Genomic DNA, 19,230 nt, shown 5'->3' with positions numbered 1-19,230 from the left:
AAATTATTATGCCTTCTTAACGGTCGAGCGGCAACCCGCCTACAGTGGCTCATCATCGTTTGGTTGTTTGTTCTTAACCAGGAAGGCTAGACTATATTCGCGTACATTACTGACCTTTACTGAACGAAAAGGAAGTAATGGATGATTCTGTGCGCACAAAAGACTTTGAATTGCCACTCAGGAAAATACGCAACGTCCTAAAAACTCAACTACGGTATTGAAACCGTCCTTGCTATTTGAAATAAAGCGAAAAAAGTCTTCTGGTTCCCTTTTTCTATCTTCAAAAGCTGCCTTCATAGATACGATTCCTTCAAACTCGCGCTCACAAAGTGAACAACTCAAAGTACTTGTGTCCACTCTCAACTCTGAAGTTTGACCACTGTAAGTACTATTACCTAAGGCTGTTGAGACAGATCTTGTGCTCGATTGCATATCTACCAGACAGTCTATATGGTAAGAATGACCACATAAAAAGTGGATCAATGGCACAGTGAGTTCAACACCGCATTTGCTACAACGATCATTCTGAATGATCATAACTGAATCATTCAACTTGCTTCTTTCTTCTTTTAAACTACGCATTTGACTCTCTAAAGTATTCAGAGTAGCTTCCTCTTCTTCCAGTTGATATCTTAATGCACTCAATGTTCTATCCATGTAACTCTGAATGATAGGAAGAGGTATTTTTCCATCTGAACAATTCATAAGGCTTTCTACAATACCCAAAGGAGTCATAATACCAGAACGATCCAATGCATCGATAGCTTCTTGAAGAATAGCTGGAAATCGTTGTCTTTCACGATTCACGTTATCCTTATACAAAGAAGCATAGAATTGCAATAATTGTATCCATAAGTTAGGTTCACGAATGCCATGACGACGACAAACTCTCAACAAAGATGCTGCATCTTCCTTCAACAAAAGCATCTGACCAACATCTGAATATTTTTTGGTTCTTTCATACAAATATTCCATACAAGGAGCATGTCCATACAACTCCGCAAGAGATAAGGCTTCAAAATCTTCGATACCGACTCGAGAACTTTGCAATAGATTGAGTGCCTTGTTGCTCTTCTTGTTCCGAGTAGAAACTGCAGGTCTTCCTATAAGCATTGTACTTTCATATAGCGTTGAAAGAAAATGTGGCTCAGCTACTTTCATGTTTGTTTGTTCAAAAGGGATCTTTTCTTCAGTTTCCAAAAAATTCATCGAGTCTGTGAATAAAAGAGACTCAAACCACATTCGACGTAATGTTTTCACATCCCAAAGAACAAGAGCGCTATCTACTTCGGAATTGAATATACTTTCAAAAAATTTTATCAAACCTCTTGGATTGTCTATATACAAATGACATATCGTTTGAATAAACTTCTCCCAATGTTGTTGACTTGAAGATGAATCCGCAAACAAACGGCAAGTCCAGTTACTCAACCATTTCATAAAATGGATAGAAGAACAATCAAAGAATCTTCTTGCATAAGATTCCAATGCCTCCAATACCTTGTAAGGTTCTAAACTAGAAAATTGTTCAAACACGTCGATAATATTGGATTGATTCTTTTGAAGACTCTGTTCAAAAAAGATATCGTATATCTCGAAAGACCAAGCAAATTCTTGTGCCAATGTTGTCAATCCTGCATCGATACACAACTCACATAGTTCTCTCGCATCTCGTTTCGATAATGAATATTGTACGATATCATTCCGAAGTTTCTCTTCTACCGATGGAGCATCATTAGATAAACTATTTCCATTTTCTAACTTTTCATATTTATAGCAAGTTAGCAATACTCGAGTATATGGCAGACTTGCATCACCGTGCAAGTGCAAAGCTTCTAAATATCGAATGAGAGCCTTTTTTGTACAAGGTTGATCACACAATAGCTTGATTGCTTTAGATGCGGGAATACCATAATGTATCCCTTCTACAAACTGATTAGCAGCAGATTCAAAGTCGCCTCTTCCTAAGAGATGAATTCCAAACTCCAAAAGAACTTGATACATCAGTTGGCGAGAAGACTCTGAAGGAAACTGTGATGCACAATTTCTAGCCAAAGCAACAGCTGCTTCATAGAACCTCTTTTGCATGAGTAAATGAACTCTCTCTCGAACCGATCTTTCTCTCAGCACAAAACATGAGCCATCTGTAGCTATGAACAAAAAATATATTTCTCTTGTCTCAACAAGATCAGCTTTCTCCATCCTACGAAATATTTCTCTTGGAGAGGAAATAGCACATAAACAAGCCAATCTTGTGCAGGGAGCCTTTTCTCGAAAGGCAATTAACTTGTGTTTCATATCATAAATCATCCACTCTCCATCTTCCATTTCATTACATACCTAAATATTTCTCAACAACTTGGAGTTATTCATAACAAGGAAGATACTAATTACCAAAATATAATTATTTTTGGAACAAACTTGAGAGTGTAGACAAGGAAATGCAATGCAAGGACCACGACCATCCGCATGAAAAAAATAGATAGCCTCATCTCGAGCAACAAACATTTCATCCGAATTACTTTCAACAGAAAACATAATAGAACAACGCATTTGTTCACCTCCTTTTCTATCTAATACTTCTCTGTGATAGGAAGCAAGAGAATAGACCTTGATAACTGCAACTGAAGAAGATGTGGTCAGAAATATTCTCATTTCTGAGCTATTCGGTGTCCATGATGAACAACTTGTCTCAAAAGAAAGAAAGTGAACTCCATAAGGTCCCGTTGTTTCTCCAGCACCAGGAAGAATTCGAAGCTTATTTGTTTTGTCCACTTTTATGTCTCCCATAAGAAGCAAAACTGTTCCATCTGCAAAACCCACAGCAGCGTTGTTACAATGACTATCTACAGCAACAGCGGTTGGTCTACTTTCATAACTCAAGTGCATCGTTGTGACCAATTTTGCAACTTCGGGATAAAATATGGCTCCAGTCTCCAAAAGGGAACTCGTTTGTTCAAAACTGGAATACAAATAATACAATTTGAGCACATTTCTTTCTCTATCTAAACTGGAAAAGCTACTACGGATAAGTTCAAATCCAACGAATGCAACAAAGTCATCCATTATCGAAGGAACTGCAGCATCGCACAAAGTGCTATTGGGTACTTCTATAATACCGTGCCCAAACATGGGTTCTTGAAGTAAAGAGGAACTATGTGAGAAATTGAAGTGAAAAGTTTCCATAATATTAGGTTGTCGCATAAATAATATTCTTCTTTGGGTTGTCAGAGGTCTCTTAAAACAAGAAAGAGCTGATTGCCGGAAAGCTCGAGAGGACAACAGTCTATAGAAAGGAAGCAACGTTTTGTCAATACCATCGTTTCTATTCTTGTCGGTTTGTTCTACTATAAGTGCGTTTGTTTCTTCAAGAGGACCGGCAACTTGTTCAATAGAAAAGAATCGAAAAAGTTTCCAACGAAACATAAAGACAAATTGTTGTGGAAGTCTATTCGGATACTATTTGATTGCCAAATGTGACTTGTGAAAACAAAATATAATAAAAGAAGAATGTTCTTTTTATATACTCTATAACCTTGTAACATACAACGTACTGGAACAAGGAATCACCTTCTCTCGAGTTGCATACCAAACATATCTACTTGGTACAGCAAGGTTATTTCCACTTCTCAGTTATAAACCAACAAATACGATCCCATCCGTTAAGAGTTTCAAATAAAACCACGTTCTTCAAGAAGCAGCAGAAGAATCTGTATTCACGGGAAGTAAGGATGCCGGAGCTTTCTCTCCCATTTCTTGTAGAGCTAATAAGGGTGATTTGGGTAATCGAATGTGTTCAGTTAAACGAACATATGCTACTTTGAAAGGGGAAGTCTTCAACTTCTTGGGAGTTGCCATCAACTGTCCCATACGACCATAACGAAGATAGTAAGTTTTGCCTCGACGAATACTCGTATGTACTTTTTCAACTTCAAATCCATAAAGTTTTTCAAGGATTTGACGAATTTCTGGCTTGGTCATTGTCGTTTCGGTTCGAAAAGCCAAGACGCGAGTCCAAGTGTGATCCTCAAAAGACAATCTTTAGCTAAACTTGTAACCAAAGTATGAACAGGATTTCTTACTCTTTCAACTTGTACATTTTCTGGTCCAGAGCTTTCCACTACATGTTTGGGTAAGCGAAAACGCAACCTTAAAGAAAAGTCGGGAAAAAATACTTTTGGAAATGACATTACCCAACAGAATTTTTCATTTTCAGTAGAAAGAAGCGATGAATCATTTTGAAGAGACTTTGTATTTCAAAGAAATTGGACATTTATTTCCTTTTACTAACTTGTTGAAATTATTTCCATTGTCTTTTCATATCTAGTCTTCATATGGTATACCAAAGTTAAGTTCTGAAGAAAGATTATTTTCGTTAAGCGGTTATTTGTCGAGTATTTTAAAGAATAATGGGGATTGAATTATCTTTCAAGACTTTTCCTATAATCGCACAGCTTTCCTATTGAGTTCTCTCTTGAACTAGAATTCTCTCTTTCTTTTATTGTTGTATAGTTTTGTAAATCGAAATGCTTCTTATCAAAACCGCCTCCCACAATGTGAATTGTAATCTCGCAAAGATTAAGAAAATGTTCAAAGGCTTTTGTATGTTGAATCCATTTCTCAATCGTTGCATATGAAAACACACAAGTTATCCGTGAAATGTTTCCTATTTTGCAGTTTGTTTGTAAATAAATATACTCTTTGCTCCTCTACAAGGATAATCTATAGACAAGAATATTCAGTGAGGAAGAGTTTGTTGCGCTATGCAAGTAAGATGGACTCCATTCTTTTTGTCAAGTATTCAATTGTTAATGCAAAGGTTTCCGATGCTGCAATAGATCTCAACTGAGAAATGATCTCCAAGGATATTCATCTGGTTATCTTTGTAAAGTGGTTGCACCAATTTCACGAAAAGTTATCTCAACTCCTTCAAGAGACTTTTTGGATAGAAAAACCAAGATTGCAAGAAGGTGTAGTTTCTGTGGGGAATTGGGACACAATTCTCGTACCTGTAATAATATGAGTGATATAAATAGGGTTAGAAAGACTTTGTGTCCCCGATGTAAAGGGTCTGGAGTAATTCCTTGTTCTTTATGTAGTTGCCACGACAGCAGAAGCATACAAGTGTGTGATGAGCAAGCAGTAGCATCCACTTTTGAACTGGCTAACTTTTCAAAACTAAAATTTATATACAAAGGAAAGAATTTGAGACAAGTATGTACGAAATGTGGAGGCAGTGCTCTAATGGTTTGTCCTGATTGCTTCGGATTCGTATGATATTCGTAATATTTGTTCGATACAAATGGGAACTGGGAAATATGATTTCACTTGCATGTTTACTCCGAAATGTTACTTAAAAAATTCATTAAACCAAAAGGATAATTGGAACAGATCAAGTCAACTTGAAGTTCTAAACACTTCTTCCAGTCTTCTTCGGAATCATCGAATATCCAAGGCATCCAAACTGTAACTGATAAACCTTTCTCATGAGCTGTACAAACTTGTTCTTTAGTTAAGTAATGAAAGAGCATCGAAACACCATTAGCATCACCATAACAAGCCTTTTGTGTCTATGTCCATATAAAACAAATAATGAATAGAAAAAACAAACTTACTTGTTCTACAAAATCCAAAGGAGTTGGCTGTCCCATATAATTGAATAAGTAAGTAATCTTTACATCGGGACATAATGCTTTCAGATGGGCTAAAGCTTCATGGTGGAAAGAGCAATAGTCTACTCTTTCTTGCATATGATACTTTTCTACAAGTAACAACAATCTCTGATGGTCACCTGACTCTTTTCTCTTCCACTCTTCACCTATATATGACTTTATATCTAACAACAATCCACAACTTCTGTAAACCCATCTCACCTTTCAATTCCAAATTCAACTTCAAGTTAAACTTTTGTTCTTCAATAGCAACAAATAATTCTTCCAATGAAGGAATTGTGTGTCCTCCACCGACATCCAATCTCTTTAGTTCTTCCAGTGAAAGGTCACCAATTCGACTTGTTCCATCCTTGTAAAAAGGGATAGTTCCTTCCTATTCCAAAAAGAATGAATATTGTACGCCATCTCTCAAGTACATAAGAAGCCAACCGGTGTACCGTGAAAAAGAACAATTTCTCCAGTTTTACAAACGCGTAAATCAGTTTCAATATACTATTGGAAAGTGAATCAACGATCATTGCATCGAGTGAATAGCATACTGGTATATTTCTCTCCATACAGAGAACAAAACTTCTTAAAGTATTTTCTGGTGCAAGTCCTTCCTTTCCAACTCCTCTATGTCCCACTATCTTAGGAATAATAACTTTGGACATCATTCGGTATAAAATATGCCAACGATTGCTTATTCTTTTCCCAATGGAGGATGGCGGTTGGAATACTATTGAATCTGATCCAGCAGTCTTTACTCAACTCTTGGAGGATCTTGGTGTCAAAGATGTCAAAGTAGAAGAAGTTCTACAGTTAGATGCAGCTTTCTTACGTAGTTTAGAGTGGGTTATTTTGGGAAAACTTTCTGCTTTCATAGTAACCAATCGTCATTAGGCCAGTTCACGGTCTCATATTTCTATTCAAGTGGTTGCCAGATCAAGGAAGCGAACAAGAATTGTCCTTTTCTCAAGATGTCGATTTATTCTTTGCCAATCAAGTAATCCAAAATGCTTGTGGCACTCAAGCACTACTCTCTGTTGTTTTCAATGCAAAGGACTTGGAACTAGGCTCTGAACTTGCCGAGTTTAAGGAATTCACCAAAGACTTTGATCCACAAACCCGTGGTTTGGCTCTGAGTAACTCGGAAACGATTCGTTCTGCACATAATAGTCTATCAGGATTGCAGCATTTCTCTTTTGAGGTTGGTTTTAGACTCTTTGATAGAGCACGAGTGAACTCAAAAGTCTATTTGTACAAAAACATAGTTTGATGAGAAAGAGAAAAGCGATTCTTTTCACTTTATAAGTTACGTTCCATTTCAAGGAAGGATTTACGAATTAGATGGTTTGAAGAAAGGCCCCATCTGTAGAGGTATGAAATGGTTGAGTTAATGAGTCCTGTTAACTGAAGGGAATTTTAGGTTCATATACTGCGGAAAGACATTGGACAGATGTAGCTATCTCAGAGATAGAGAAACGTATTGAACGATATGGTGAAGGAGAAATACGTTTCAATTTGTTGGCAGTTGTGAGGGATCCTTTAAAGATATGGCAACAAGTAAGCATACTGCAAAGGCACCTTTGAGATTCTGAAATAAGACAGGAATTGCTATCTTATCAAACTGCCTTGGAAAGTTGTTCTCTGGAAGTGGAACGGATGAGTATTTCCATGCAAATGAAGGAGATACAAACTCGCATGGAAGATGAGAAGAGGAGAAGTATTCGAAGAGAGTCGAACAGGAGACGGCATAATATGTTACCATTTATCTTTCATTTGTTCAAATGGTTGCATGAAAATAGTGACTTGTCATTTACATAGGAATATGAAAGAATGTATGAGACTTTATTTACATTGTTCGATCAATCCCTTCTCTCCCAATAGCATATACAACATGTACAGGTTTACCAAATGATTCCTTTCTCAACCCAAAATATTTCCAATAAAAGGAAGTTTATCAAATGGAAAGATGATTTCCATTTGTTTCAACAAGGATGGATGAGAAGGATTAAAAAGTTCGGCGACGATCATAGAAAAGAATCCTATCATAGCGAGACGCCTAGTAGATATGAGTTTCTATTTCTGTCGATTGAGAATATACTTACCCATTGACAGTTTCAGCATAAGGAGTAAACCCTTGAGGACCTCGATACTCGGCATTCTTCTTTGCTTGCACATTCTCTTCCAACTTTTTATAAGGAGACTCTTTCTGTTCAGTTGTTTCCGTCTTCATACTGATATATTTGGAATTCTTCATGCTCCTAGCCTGAGGAATAGAATGGCGAAAGGCTAGTCTTGTAGTTGTGCTCCGGCGGAATATCGAAGGAGACTGTACTAAATAACTACCAGTGATAAATGCTACCATTTCTCACAAAGCCCAAATAGAAAACTAATATTCATTATTTACTGTCACATCAGCTGCTTTTAAAATGCCCATCGAAGCTTCGAATTTACCAAAGCCATTCATTTGTTACTCGTGTGTCGAAGAATATGCCTTTGGAAGGTTAAGAATGTCGTGTTAAAAGCGCGCCAATTAATATAGCCATGAGAGGAACTGAAAAGTTGTCATCCCAGAAATTTACCTAAACAACAACAGATAAGACTAGCCATATTCTATAAGGGTAACCTACCAACTCGACAGCGGAACAAGCCAAAGTAATGATGAGGAGAGAAAAAGTAGAAAGCTCCTCAGTTCCGTAAAACTTCATACCTACAATATTAAAATATACAACGGCACAGTAGGAGGCAAGAAATCCAGCGATAGAAAAAGCCAAAGTTCCTATTACACTCTTGTCCCGACAAAAAGGCCACGTAAGTGACTTTCCCCAACGACGACCGACCACTTCTGCAAATCCATCTCCAAGGCAAAGCTGCATCAAGGCAACTATACCAAGTGGACTATCTTTCCAACAAAACAAGGTAACCAAAAAAGTCACAATGACATAATAAAGAGGACCCTTCAATGCTTCTTCTATGGAACCTTTTCGAGAGACTATCTGAAAGCAAGTTGACGATCACTACAGAAATAATAGACTTACAACTTACTTTGCTTATTGTATCACTCGACCAACCCTTTCCAGCAATCCACAACCGTAAGCCCATAATTAGTGGCACTAAACAAGCAACCCAACGTGATCCAGACGAATCAGTAAAGAACGGCCAAGTCAGCACAAACAGTGGAGTACAAGTCATGTGAACAATCTTTCTACTAATCGTTCGTTCTATCCAATTCTTGGAAGCGACCCACTGCCAGCAAAGAATCCACGCAGTAGCACCGAGTAGATCTGCAAAGGCTACAATCAAATCCTTCCTCTCAAACACAACTTCAGTTGATAATAAAAAAGGAGGAATACTAGAAACAGTGGACATAAAGTAAGAACCCGTAAGCGCCATACTAATTCTACAACGAAACTGTCAAATGTTTCAACTCAACAGTCTTAGTTTAAGCTCCCAACTCACGAACCTTTTCTAAAACTCTACTTGTTGTGTTTTCATAAAAGAGATTTTTCCTATGCTTTAAGAATACAGTAGAAACTCTCAATCTATTGGTTTTCTTATGTGGTTTTTGTTCTTTTATAAAGTTTGTTGCAAGCACAAAACAAGTATTCGTAGATACTCCATAGTGAAAAGGAATCTTACCAATCTCCACCATCCATTTCATGAAGAAGCTCATCCTTTCTTTCATAAATGCTTCTCTCAACAAACATGTTTAATAAAAACACGTTGTATACTTGGCGGAAATGAATAAAACGTATTCCAAACATCATTAGAAAATAATCCTTCGCTGGTTTCATACTCTATCCAACTAGGAATACTATTCCATCCATTCAACTCTGAAGAACACTCAAGGTCTTGGATAGTCCATTTATGAGGAGATATGGAAGTATCTGAAACATATCGCAAACAAATATCTCTTTCGGTAGCAATCATCTCAACTCCTTCCTTATATTTATCTGCTTCATCATATTTGCCTTGGGCTTTCAATACTATCGAAAGAGAATCCATTAACCACAGATCTAAATGCATACAATGCTTCATAGGAACATCAAACCATAAATATGAACAACTCCAACTGCGTAAAGACTCCAAGGCCAAACGTAAATTCCTTTCTGCTTCTGTTAAATCACCTGAAGCATAAGAAATAAGACCAAACATTCCCATCGTGTCTGCAAATAATGGTAACTCATCGAAGCCAATCTTTCGAACAACTTCTAATAAATCAGAAGCAGTTTGTTGAGCACTAAAAATGTCATTTTCTTGCAAAAAGAGATTGACAAGAATAATAAATGCGTTGGCAGTATAAGACGAATAATAAAGACCAAAACGTCGAATGGAATCCATTGCTGATAATATGGACATTTTGGCTTCTTCAAAACGTTCGGTTTCATATAATATATTACCAAGTAGTAATAAAGGTGGAAAGTAAGAATAACTGGAAATTTCCAAATGCAGTTCTTCCAGTAAACGAATGCTGTATCGTGCAAATGTTTCTGCCTTTTCCCATTGCATAGCGTCCGCATAAGACTCCGCTAAATGATACAATAATATGGCATCTTGTTCGCTATTCCAAGAATCATTTGGAATAGTATATACATTGTTCATTTTGGAATGAGATGAACAACAAAAAAATTCTGAACAACAAAGTCCCAAAGCATCTCCAAAATAATGAAGACGTTTCTCTGCTCTCAAACCAAAACGAAAAATACTGCCGCCACTGCTTAAGAAGTCTTGTAAACACTCTTTGCTCTTTCTTCGTGCATGTTTCAAACAAATAAGAATATTGTCTCGTTCTCTATCGATAAACTTCATCGACATTTTGCGTTCCAAACCTGATACATATATCTTGTGATCTCGAACTCGCTCCTTTATCTGTTCATAAAAATATTGAAAAATAGCTATTTCGGCTTCCAAAACAGCCCATCTTCTAGGTGAATTCAACGGTCTATAATAGTGCCATTCTAAATAACGTTTAACTAGAGGATTTAAAAAGAATCGAATATCTTCATCCACATAAATAAAGCCTTTCCACAAAAACTGTCGTAATACATCTTCCAAGACGTTGGGACTGAAGAATTTTCCAACTACCAACGCTGCTTCAAGTGTAAAAGAACTGGGAAAGACCAACAAGGATCCTAAAAAATTTTGAACATCCTTATCTAAGTTGGAGAAGCCTTGCTCTAGTTCTGCGACGAGATGTTTTCGAAAATTAGTAAAGCTGGAGAATGAAGGATATACCAAGGACAAGTTATTTCTAGTAAAATGAGTGAGCGTTATATCTTTTTCGTTATTGCAAGTCGTTGACTCAAAGTTTAAGTCAGTGGTGGAGTCCAACTTCAAAGAGGACGCTTGAGACTCAACTTTTCTACCAAGCTTCTTTCGTCTATAAGCTCTCTTCTGTCTTTCTCTCCTTTTAATTATTTGAGCCTTTAGTCGCTTCTCTTCTTCATTAAGTTCCGAATCCGGTCTACTTGCAAATAACAGTGGAGGTCTTCCAGTTCGATGAGTAGAAATCATTGAGAATAATGCTGTGGAACGACTTTTTCCATCGATAGGAAATCTTTGCATACAAAGATAAATTCTGCCTTGCGAGAAATGCGTTAACATCTAGTGTCTTGCAAAATATGGAATATTTTAGGACGCCTGATATATAAGAAATAGTATTCAAATACTGTCCTTTAGACTTGGATGGTTGAAAAGGAAATGCATCTTTTTCTGGAATATTATTGCAACTACTAACAAGTCGGTCTATATAAATGCAACATAAAGAAAGGACTATTTCAAAACAAAGTGTATGTTACTTTCGATTCCCAAAAATCATAAGTTTCATACTTCTTCCATCCTATTTAGAGGTTATTTCGACACTGCATTTGCAATTAGGTTATAAGACAGCTGTTTATAATCAGTTAACGTAATTTTCATATTTTATAAGCAAACTGACATGTGAAATCACCCATTACAATAAAATACTTCAATTCCCTAATGCATTTCGTCGTCCTCTTTAGAGTCACACAACAATTTTGATATCTGTCGTATTTCGTAATAAAACGTGGTTTCAAACCGTATCAAAATACTTGTCAATCTCGACTATGGCACTAATTCAAAGTGTTAGGATAGTAACGAGTGCTGTTTTTCTGCCGTGATGGGTACTTCACGTCGGACAGTGATCACTCGGAGAAAAAGTTAGTTGATAGAAAAACCGTGAAAAGGCGACTTCAACTTGAGAATATGTCGTTTTCACGACCTGAACTATCAAACAGTTTCTACGATACTCTTTTGTCTTATGCCACTCTTTCTCAACATTAAAAGTTTTCTTGAGATGGAACACAACTCGCAATTCAGAATAACCTTGTCAAGAATATAATCAACCTATGAAATACTAAAAGGGTGTTTATCTCAATGGCTTTACAAAGAGTCTACTGTTCATTATGAATAGAAAATGATTTTTATGGATGGTAAGAAATAATACGATCAGCATGTTGTTGGGATTCACAAGCTTATCCTTTTCCTATTTGGATTGTTCCTATACAAAGATAAAAAAACCACGTGTGGTTGGTTGTTGTTCTGGCAAGGAGCGTTTCTTTTGTCAATCTATAACGCGTAGAGCGATATTGTGTACAAAGGTAACACTCAGTACACGTCCGACTCTTTCCAAAAGTTTCTTCTTGTGGATGGCAGCAAAGGTGAAAAAGGATATGTTGGAAGCTGAAGGAAAAGTTATAGATACGTTGCCCAACGCAGTATTCCGAGTAGAGTTAGAAAATGGCTCTGTTATCTTGGCACATATTGCCGGAAAGCTTCGAAAGAATCTCATTCGAATCCTAGAAGGAGATAGGGTCAAGGTAGAAATATCACCATATGATATCACAAAAGGAAGAATTATTGTTCGACTTCGTTAAAACACTTTTGAGAGTAGGAATGGAGAACGTTAGTTGGGATAAATAAAGAAGGAATGACCGTCTATTTCGTTGTATCCAATGGGAGGTTGGAATGGTTACTTTATCCAATAAGGTATTCCATAAATCAACAAACCAATAACTTGACCCAAAATGACAGATATAGAAACATACAAGTACTTATGATGCAACCTTGACACAAATGATTACTTTTGTGGATATATTATTCCCCAAACAACTTACTTGACTATTGAATACATTTCTCCAACAAAAGTAGACACAGTGCTCATATCACCACAAAAGCCTAAAGACAGACCATGAAGTATAACAAAAGACCAATATTCATCATGATAAAGTAGAATAGCTGCAAAAGCCTATATTTCATGTTCAAAGGATGAACAAAATAAAAATTCTCTCAACTTACAGCATCAAATGCACTTGCTATCATATTCGTAATAAAAGTACCCTTCGGAAACCATACAACATTTCGATTCAAAGCTGCCAATTGCCAACGAGAAATGGCACCTCGAAAAGCTTATCTCAATAGGATATCCAAAGTTTTCAAACGAACAGTACCAAATGGACCGAATATACAAGCAAACCAATAGCTTCTTCTTTGTCTATCTGTATCTACCACAGCTGCACTTATAAAACCACCATAAACAACGACTAAAAAAATAAATGAAAATAAATCTATCAAAGCAACTTATCATTACCAAAAAGTATGAAACCTAAGAACAAAATTAACTTGTTCGAAAACCTTTGATCCTCTTGAGTAGTTGCTTGGCTAGGCTTCGTAACTTGTGAATTTAGCTTTGGTGTATGTTGCTGAATATCTTTGGAGTTGTCTTGCTGTTGTCTTCTTTCATATCGTTCATCTGAAAATGTTTTTCTACCCATTCTCTCAATAACGGAATTCAACTGGACAGCAAGATAACCAAGAAAGTCATCGGAAGTACTTGTACGACGAGAACTGGATGTTCTATGCTTTCGACTACTTAGCTCTCTCTGAATTTCCTCGAGATGATTCTCCAAACTTGTTCTGGAAATGGAACCAAACATGGAAGAGTCTCTTTGAGTATCATCAACATGAGGAGTCCAGGTGGATTCTACACCATTTCCTTGTGAAGTTTCTTGTTGTTCAAAATGTTCTTCATGATTTTGCTTTTCAATATGATTTCCTACCAAGCCTCGATTGACTAGTGTTCTAAGATAGTTACGAACAAAGCCTTTCAAAGCCAGTTCACTATGGAGACCCATCATAAACGAAAAATAGCACAATTCTACACCAATGACTAACTCAAAAAGTGCTGCAACTTTGTTTCCACCAGCAAACATTTCTACCGCTTGTTGATTCCAGGAAGCAAAAGCTAAATATGATCATCAAACGTTAACAACACTTTTGGTCTCTCCAATGCAGCACTTACTTGTCACAGAACCCATATAACCCGTAGTAAAAGATAAATATATTGTAGGTGCTGATTGACTTGGTATATATGACTTGCCAGCAACAAATATACCCATAAAAAAGGAACCGACAGCATTAGGTGGCAAGTCATAAAATAAAGCTCCAGTCTTTGAAGTCACGTCTGCGTGTTCAGGACCAAATAAAAGAGAAAGTCCAATTCGAGTTAATACTCCAAAAACGGAAAATAAGGAAAGCATCAAAACATCTCTTAATAAGTGTTCCAACCAGTGATTGGTAAAGCCATAAGCTTTGATATGATAAGGAGAAGGCTTATTAGAGATGGAAGCTGGAGTTAATATGGGAGAGTAATGTTCTCCTTGACGATACAATTCTTCTTCTATTCCATCCACAGCATATCTTTCCTCAAAGTCGTCCACTAATGAAGTACTCGCTGTTTGATGATCTTCGCTCATATAAGTTGTACACACACACAATCAGTAGAAATGTGTATTTATGAATAATACGGAAGAGGATGATGGCCTTCCTGTTGCACATTCACATATTCATGCTTCTTTACCTGTGGCTTCTTCTCTCAACTCAAGACAACGTTCTGAACAAATATCTAATCTTGGTCAGGGAGAAGCTATATACTCCTTCCCTAGTGGAAACGAAAATGGCCAAAGGAATATGCTTCCAGTTGCATATTCAACCGATACGTTTCATCACAACCCTAACGAAAGGTCTAATATTTCTCGAACTAACGTAAGAGAAGATAGAACAAACGTATTTACTCCGGATGCTCCGAGAAACTTTTATAGAAGTCACTCAACTCCTATTCGTTGTATATGTCCCTTTTGTGGCGTATTATTATTGGTTCAAAGGAGTTATGGACTTATTCAGTGTGGAAGTACGTATTATTAAGCTTGGCTTCTTTATAAAGTATTCTCAATACTTTTTATAGATTGTCGTTCTTTATTATCATTGGGTGAAAATGGAGTTCCTTCTGTTGATTTGTTATTGCAGTCTCATAGTATTGGAACTTGTTATGGTTGCAATCGCTTTATTATATTTCCTTCTGGAGCGACGAGTGTTCGTTGTGGAGGTTGTGGTACTATTACTGTTATGACTCCTCGAAATATGTTATCTTCTGCTATGTCTTCTACAAGTAGCACTAGTCGTACTGGCACACCATCGAATCAAAGATCGACTTCCTCTCACATACAAAGAAGTTTGTCCAATTCCTATTCCGGAGCAAATGATATTGCCACTGCTACAAACAGTTTGGATTCTTCTAACGTTGATCGATCTAGACCTACACGTCATTGTATTTGTCGTAAATGTGGTATTCGACTTTTGTTTCAAGGTTCTCCACAACGTGTTCAATGCGGCTCCTGCGGTTTTGTTACTACTTTGATTGAACCACTTCCAACAAATTCAGGTGTAGTCATTCTGGAAAATCCTTCGACAGAAGCGACACCCAAGTTGCTATTTGGGAAACTCATCGCCAAAGGAAGGAAAGAAAGAATATAAGATTATCACGCAATATTCAGTCATCACAAGTTTTCTTGAAGCGACATATTTTGTATGCTTATCTGGCAATTGTTTGTTTTATCTTGGAGTCTATTCAACCATTGCAATATTCAAGTGACGTAAACAAGCCCTGATATTCTACAAGGGAAGAAAGAGAAACTGTTAAAAGGATAAAGACACTCTTAAGGATATTTCTATAGATATGGAATACCTCAAGTGAAATTTTCTCATCATCCATAAATGAAATTGAACTCAAGTAAGTAGCAGTCATTTTTGGATATCGCATTTGTTTAGAAAAGTTTTTTAACATTTTCTATACAATGTCTATATTTAGTGAACATATGAGAATCAAAGCCTTATAGAAACTATGTTCTGTGGAATTTCAATGATATCATTTTGCATGTTTTACTTGAGTGCTTACAATTCCATTGCTTTATGAAAGATAGATTATAAATACTATCAGTAATTCAGTCGTTCTTATATGGCACTTGTTGATTGTACTTACTTTATCAAATTGTTTTGAATCTTTCTTTCCTACTTTGAGAAGATGCCTATAGAGGAAGTGATAAATATGTGTTCATCCTAAAATGATAAGCTTTGTTTCAATTCGAATGTTGTTGTTAATGTATTCTTTCAACAACGATCATCTCATAATATAATATCCTGAAATCCTTCAAAGAAAATGAAATGAAGGAACAGTACAATTGTTCAATAGAATTGTATTTTTAGGAACTGGTCAATTGTCCAATAGTGAATATGAAACATGTTGTCAAAAAAAGCTAAAAGTTTCAAGCCTCATATTCTTCCGGTGACCTTGAAATGGAGAAGAAGATGGAGTCGAAAGAAGAGAAAGTTATTTCTATTGGGAAGTTGCGTTTTGTTCCTATTTGTTTGTTACGTTGTTGTTGGTCGTCGTTGGAGTAGTTTTACTTTACAAGAGTCAACCATAGTCCGTGACAATGGGGAACTCGACAACAACTGGACCTTTGTTGATAGTTCGAAGAGTTTTGATGTTGCTGACTCGGAGGCCCAAGGTTCTTCATTGCTTTATCTGATCTTGTCTGGTCACAAAACAATAGAATCTAGAGGACCTGCAGTTTGGAATACTTGGGCATCTGTTCTTCATCCAAAGAATGTGTTATTCTTTACGGAAAAAGTAGATGGGATTTCTGATAAAGTTGATATACCTTCAAAAGGACTGTTGGTAGCTAATCAAAGACTTCCAAGTGCTCCCATAGTAGTTGTTCGACCTGCAGATTTAAATCGGGAGAAGAATATAGATTTCTTCAACGCTTGGAGTCACTTGGTAAGGCTACGAGTTGCCTGTGATAGACTATTGCAGAATGAAACATCGGATAGAGAACACGAGTGGATAGTTCTTGTAGACGATGATACATTTTTGTTTCATGATAGATTAGAAGAATATTTGAAGAATTTTGATGGATATAGACAGATGATATATATGGGTTTTGCAGAATATGTTCGTATCGATAATGGCGATAGTGGACCCTTAAGTGAGTTATTAAGAGATGTTCATGTAAAAGGTGGAAATGAATGGTGCACTTTGCATGGAGAAAGTGGACATGGCAACGGAACTTTTAAAATGTGCAAAGATGTATTTTGTAGAAACTGTCCTTGGATACCTCAGGGAGGTTTTATTGTATTATCTCGAAGGCTGGTAGAACATTTGAGACCTCATTTGGAAGAATGTGAAGTGGCTACCAAAGATGTTTGCACTTCTTGTGGTTCTCAGCGTCTTTATTTTTGTATTCAAAGATTTGCCTCTGAAAGTATTTTTCATCCGTTGTCAGATAGTGATCGTTCTCCTTGGTGGCGAAATAGGCGAAGTGGTGATGGTCGACCTATTTCATTTCATGGCTTTGATCAACAAGTAGTTGGAAATTTCACTATAGTTCCTTTTGTATTTGAAAGACTGTGGAATTTAGTGCAAAGGGCCAAGTCTTTACATAAAATAGTTACTTATGAGGATGTGGCAAATGATTTGGGTTGTAATGGAGAAGGTTTTTGGAGTCGTTTGGGAAATGTAGACGATGCTGGTATTTGCCAACTATCGGATGACAGTATTCAAATGTCACCAAGCAGTGAAGAATTGTTAATGTCCTATATGAAGTATGCAACTCCATTACGACCTCAACTTGGAAATGCACAAGTATCATCCTCATGGTCCATTGTAGAATCTTCTTCACAAGCCAATCATATTCCATCAGAGACAATTCCTTTTTCTCATATTTATGTATTGAATCGAAATAGTTGTTCAGAACGTTGGCAGTTGATGCAAGAAAAAGCTGCTTCATTTCATTTTCCATTGACTCGGTTTCCAGCTACCGATTTCTCCGAGTTTACTCTTGACAATCCTCCTGTTTCTATTTCTCATGCAAAAGTTGCTGGATTTTCAAGTTCTGTTACAACAGGACAAGTAGCCTGTACTTACTCACATATGAGAATATGGAATGATATATTGAAACACCAGTATCCAGTCGTCCTGATATTGGAAGACGATGTATTCTTTACAAAGGAAGGTATAGAAAGATTACCTTCTATTATGAAAGCAGTAGAGATGGGTTCCAAAGTACACCAAAAACCTTGGCATTGGATATTCTTTCGTAGACATGCCTTGGGAAATATCCAACTTGAGAAAGTGTGGTATTTGGAAGACAATTCTACAGATTCCAATGCGATAACTATTGCTTGTAGCAGTTGGGGTACATCGGCTTATGCATTGAGTTTACAAGGAGCTCAGTTTTTGATAGAACATATTCAAGAATATATTATGCCTTTGGATGTTCAAATAGCACAACTACAGGAAGACCTTGGAGAGGAGTTTGTTACTTTGAGTGCCTGTAAGAATGGTCCATATTATACTGCTCCATGTCCAGAAACCGTAGAAGAGTTTACAGATGAAGAAAAAGGCACATGTTCTTATTCCGCAAGTCAAATGGGAGATAGTAGAAAGATTACCGAATCATGAAACGTTGAAGTGAATCGTCGCCATCGCTCTCTTCTGGAAGCCAAAAATAGCAATGCATTGGACAAAGAAATGATTATTTTGCATTTTTGGAAAATATGAAAGCCATCTGTCAAGTCCGTAGTTTGTGTTTACTTTATTGCTTTTTATTTTGTATTGCTTTTGTAAACGGTGCTACAACTATTGAAAGTGTATTAAAAGCAAAGGGTGACTTTTCAGATATTATTGATGGGGCTTCAGAAGCAGGCATATTAAGTCTCTACAACAACCCTTCAGCTACTGAGACAGTCTTCACTCCCAATAATACTGGTTTGATGAACACACTGTCAGACCTTAATATAGGTGCTATTCAAGCCTTACAACTGTTGCAAAATCATACCTTGTTGAAACAGCTATTATTATATGGAACTGTCAATGAATCTATTTCTGTTGCTTCCTTAAGTAGCGGAACTCATCACTTTCCATCAATGTTAGGGCCCAATTTGACACTTGTTAAAAACTCCACAGGTAAGTTGTACAATTGCGTAAATTGAGAGCTTTTGAATAATTTTTGTTCCCGAATAGGAGCTTTTGTGAATGATATTCCCGTGATTGAAGAAGACGTTGCAGCAGGTTCTTCAGAGATCCAAGTAATAGAAACTCTTTTGATACCTCCGAATGTACATATATCTTAGAAAGGAAGCGTTGGTTTGGATGTTTGTTTTGTTATATTTGTGTGTTATAAAAGTGCATATGAGTAGTTTTACAGGAAAATAT

At 36.7% G+C, this 19,230-nt stretch overlaps 13 protein-coding genes across 13 annotated transcripts; 6 read left to right on the top strand and 7 right to left on the bottom strand.

Moving 5' to 3' along the window:
• Positions 1 to 3: 3 nt before the first annotated feature.
• Gasu_25330 (vacuolar protein sorting 11-like protein) lies at positions 4 to 3,444 on the bottom strand. The gene is made up of 2 exons (XM_005706619.1): positions 2,395 to 3,444; positions 4 to 2,340 (listed from the first exon to the last, which is right to left on the bottom strand). The coding sequence occupies exons 1-2, from the start codon at positions 3,424 to 3,426 to the stop codon at positions 178 to 180; spliced, it is 3,195 nt and encodes a 1,064-aa protein (XP_005706676.1). The 5' UTR covers positions 3,427 to 3,444; the 3' UTR covers positions 4 to 177.
• Positions 3,445 to 3,483: 39 nt separating this feature from the next.
• Positions 3,484 to 4,284, bottom strand: Gasu_25320 (mitochondrial ribosomal protein L23 precursor). The gene is made up of 2 exons (XM_005706618.1): positions 4,083 to 4,284; positions 3,484 to 4,026 (listed from the first exon to the last, which is right to left on the bottom strand). The coding sequence occupies exons 1-2, from the start codon at positions 4,188 to 4,190 to the stop codon at positions 3,691 to 3,693; spliced, it is 444 nt and encodes a 147-aa protein (XP_005706675.1). The 5' UTR covers positions 4,191 to 4,284; the 3' UTR covers positions 3,484 to 3,690.
• A 170-nt stretch (positions 4,285 to 4,454) lies between these two features.
• Positions 4,455 to 5,299, top strand: Gasu_25310 (uncharacterized protein). Its single transcript, XM_005706617.1, has 2 exons — positions 4,455 to 4,769; positions 4,820 to 5,299. The coding sequence occupies exons 1-2, from the start codon at positions 4,634 to 4,636 to the stop codon at positions 5,275 to 5,277; spliced, it is 594 nt and encodes a 197-aa protein (XP_005706674.1). The 5' UTR covers positions 4,455 to 4,633; the 3' UTR covers positions 5,278 to 5,299.
• A 14-nt stretch (positions 5,300 to 5,313) lies between these two features.
• Gasu_25300 (glycerophosphodiester phosphodiesterase) lies at positions 5,314 to 6,354 on the bottom strand. The gene is made up of 5 exons (XM_005706616.1): positions 6,212 to 6,354; positions 6,102 to 6,164; positions 5,874 to 6,045; positions 5,616 to 5,818; positions 5,314 to 5,561 (listed from the first exon to the last, which is right to left on the bottom strand). The coding sequence occupies exons 1-5, from the start codon at positions 6,326 to 6,328 to the stop codon at positions 5,337 to 5,339; spliced, it is 780 nt and encodes a 259-aa protein (XP_005706673.1). The 5' UTR covers positions 6,329 to 6,354; the 3' UTR covers positions 5,314 to 5,336.
• Positions 6,355 to 6,364: 10 nt separating this feature from the next.
• Positions 6,365 to 7,519, top strand: Gasu_25290 (ubiquitin carboxyl-terminal hydrolase L5). Its single transcript, XM_005706615.1, has 5 exons — positions 6,365 to 6,502; positions 6,555 to 6,861; positions 6,926 to 7,031; positions 7,081 to 7,217; positions 7,263 to 7,519. The coding sequence occupies exons 1-5, from the start codon at positions 6,369 to 6,371 to the stop codon at positions 7,476 to 7,478; spliced, it is 900 nt and encodes a 299-aa protein (XP_005706672.1). The 5' UTR covers positions 6,365 to 6,368; the 3' UTR covers positions 7,479 to 7,519.
• A 4-nt stretch (positions 7,520 to 7,523) lies between these two features.
• Gasu_25280 (uncharacterized protein) lies at positions 7,524 to 8,034 on the bottom strand. The gene is made up of 2 exons (XM_005706614.1): positions 7,763 to 8,034; positions 7,524 to 7,716 (listed from the first exon to the last, which is right to left on the bottom strand). The coding sequence occupies exons 1-2, from the start codon at positions 8,020 to 8,022 to the stop codon at positions 7,581 to 7,583; spliced, it is 396 nt and encodes a 131-aa protein (XP_005706671.1). The 5' UTR covers positions 8,023 to 8,034; the 3' UTR covers positions 7,524 to 7,580.
• Positions 8,035 to 8,037: 3 nt separating this feature from the next.
• Gasu_25270 (phosphatidate cytidylyltransferase/ phytol kinase) lies at positions 8,038 to 9,314 on the bottom strand. Its single transcript, XM_005706613.1, has 4 exons — positions 9,121 to 9,314; positions 8,703 to 9,068; positions 8,288 to 8,653; positions 8,038 to 8,239 (listed from the first exon to the last, which is right to left on the bottom strand). Exons 1-4 carry the CDS (start codon positions 9,307 to 9,309, stop codon positions 8,162 to 8,164), a joined length of 999 nt encoding a protein of 332 aa, XP_005706670.1. The 5' UTR covers positions 9,310 to 9,314; the 3' UTR covers positions 8,038 to 8,161.
• Positions 9,315 to 9,317: 3 nt separating this feature from the next.
• Positions 9,318 to 11,984, bottom strand: Gasu_25260 (uncharacterized protein). The gene has a single exon (XM_005706612.1). The coding sequence runs from the start codon at positions 11,259 to 11,261 to the stop codon at positions 9,354 to 9,356; it is 1,908 nt and encodes a 635-aa protein (XP_005706669.1). The 5' UTR covers positions 11,262 to 11,984; the 3' UTR covers positions 9,318 to 9,353.
• Positions 11,985 to 11,994: 10 nt separating this feature from the next.
• Gasu_25250 (translation initiation factor IF-1) lies at positions 11,995 to 12,619 on the top strand. Its single transcript, XM_005706611.1, has one exon. It carries the CDS (start codon positions 12,107 to 12,109, stop codon positions 12,551 to 12,553), a length of 447 nt encoding a protein of 148 aa, XP_005706668.1. The 5' UTR covers positions 11,995 to 12,106; the 3' UTR covers positions 12,554 to 12,619.
• Positions 12,620 to 12,623: 4 nt separating this feature from the next.
• On the bottom strand, positions 12,624 to 14,454 carry Gasu_25240 (uncharacterized protein). Its single transcript, XM_005706610.1, has 6 exons — positions 13,978 to 14,454; positions 13,267 to 13,920; positions 13,127 to 13,219; positions 12,975 to 13,075; positions 12,794 to 12,924; positions 12,624 to 12,742 (listed from the first exon to the last, which is right to left on the bottom strand). Exons 1-6 carry the CDS (start codon positions 14,429 to 14,431, stop codon positions 12,649 to 12,651), a joined length of 1,527 nt encoding a protein of 508 aa, XP_005706667.1. The 5' UTR covers positions 14,432 to 14,454; the 3' UTR covers positions 12,624 to 12,648.
• A 10-nt stretch (positions 14,455 to 14,464) lies between these two features.
• On the top strand, positions 14,465 to 16,073 carry Gasu_25230 (uncharacterized protein). The gene is made up of 2 exons (XM_005706609.1): positions 14,465 to 14,865; positions 14,920 to 16,073. Exons 1-2 carry the CDS (start codon positions 14,472 to 14,474, stop codon positions 15,486 to 15,488), a joined length of 963 nt encoding a protein of 320 aa, XP_005706666.1. The 5' UTR covers positions 14,465 to 14,471; the 3' UTR covers positions 15,489 to 16,073.
• Positions 16,074 to 16,194: 121 nt separating this feature from the next.
• Gasu_25220 (glucosyl transferase) lies at positions 16,195 to 18,499 on the top strand. The gene has a single exon (XM_005706608.1). The coding sequence runs from the start codon at positions 16,252 to 16,254 to the stop codon at positions 18,475 to 18,477; it is 2,226 nt and encodes a 741-aa protein (XP_005706665.1). The 5' UTR covers positions 16,195 to 16,251; the 3' UTR covers positions 18,478 to 18,499.
• Positions 18,500 to 18,524: 25 nt separating this feature from the next.
• Gasu_25210 (uncharacterized protein) lies at positions 18,525 to 19,229 on the top strand. Its single transcript, XM_005706607.1, has 2 exons — positions 18,525 to 18,981; positions 19,039 to 19,229. Exons 1-2 carry the CDS (start codon positions 18,573 to 18,575, stop codon positions 19,146 to 19,148), a joined length of 519 nt encoding a protein of 172 aa, XP_005706664.1. The 5' UTR covers positions 18,525 to 18,572; the 3' UTR covers positions 19,149 to 19,229.
• The last annotated feature ends 1 nt before the right edge of the window (position 19,230 follows it).

This window comes from Galdieria sulphuraria (assembly GCF_000341285.1).
Source record: "Galdieria sulphuraria unplaced genomic scaffold scaf_18, whole genome shotgun sequence".
Classification (NCBI taxonomy): domain Eukaryota; phylum Rhodophyta; class Bangiophyceae; order Galdieriales; family Galdieriaceae; genus Galdieria; species Galdieria sulphuraria.
This window is presented reverse-complemented; position numbering and strand designations above follow the sequence as displayed.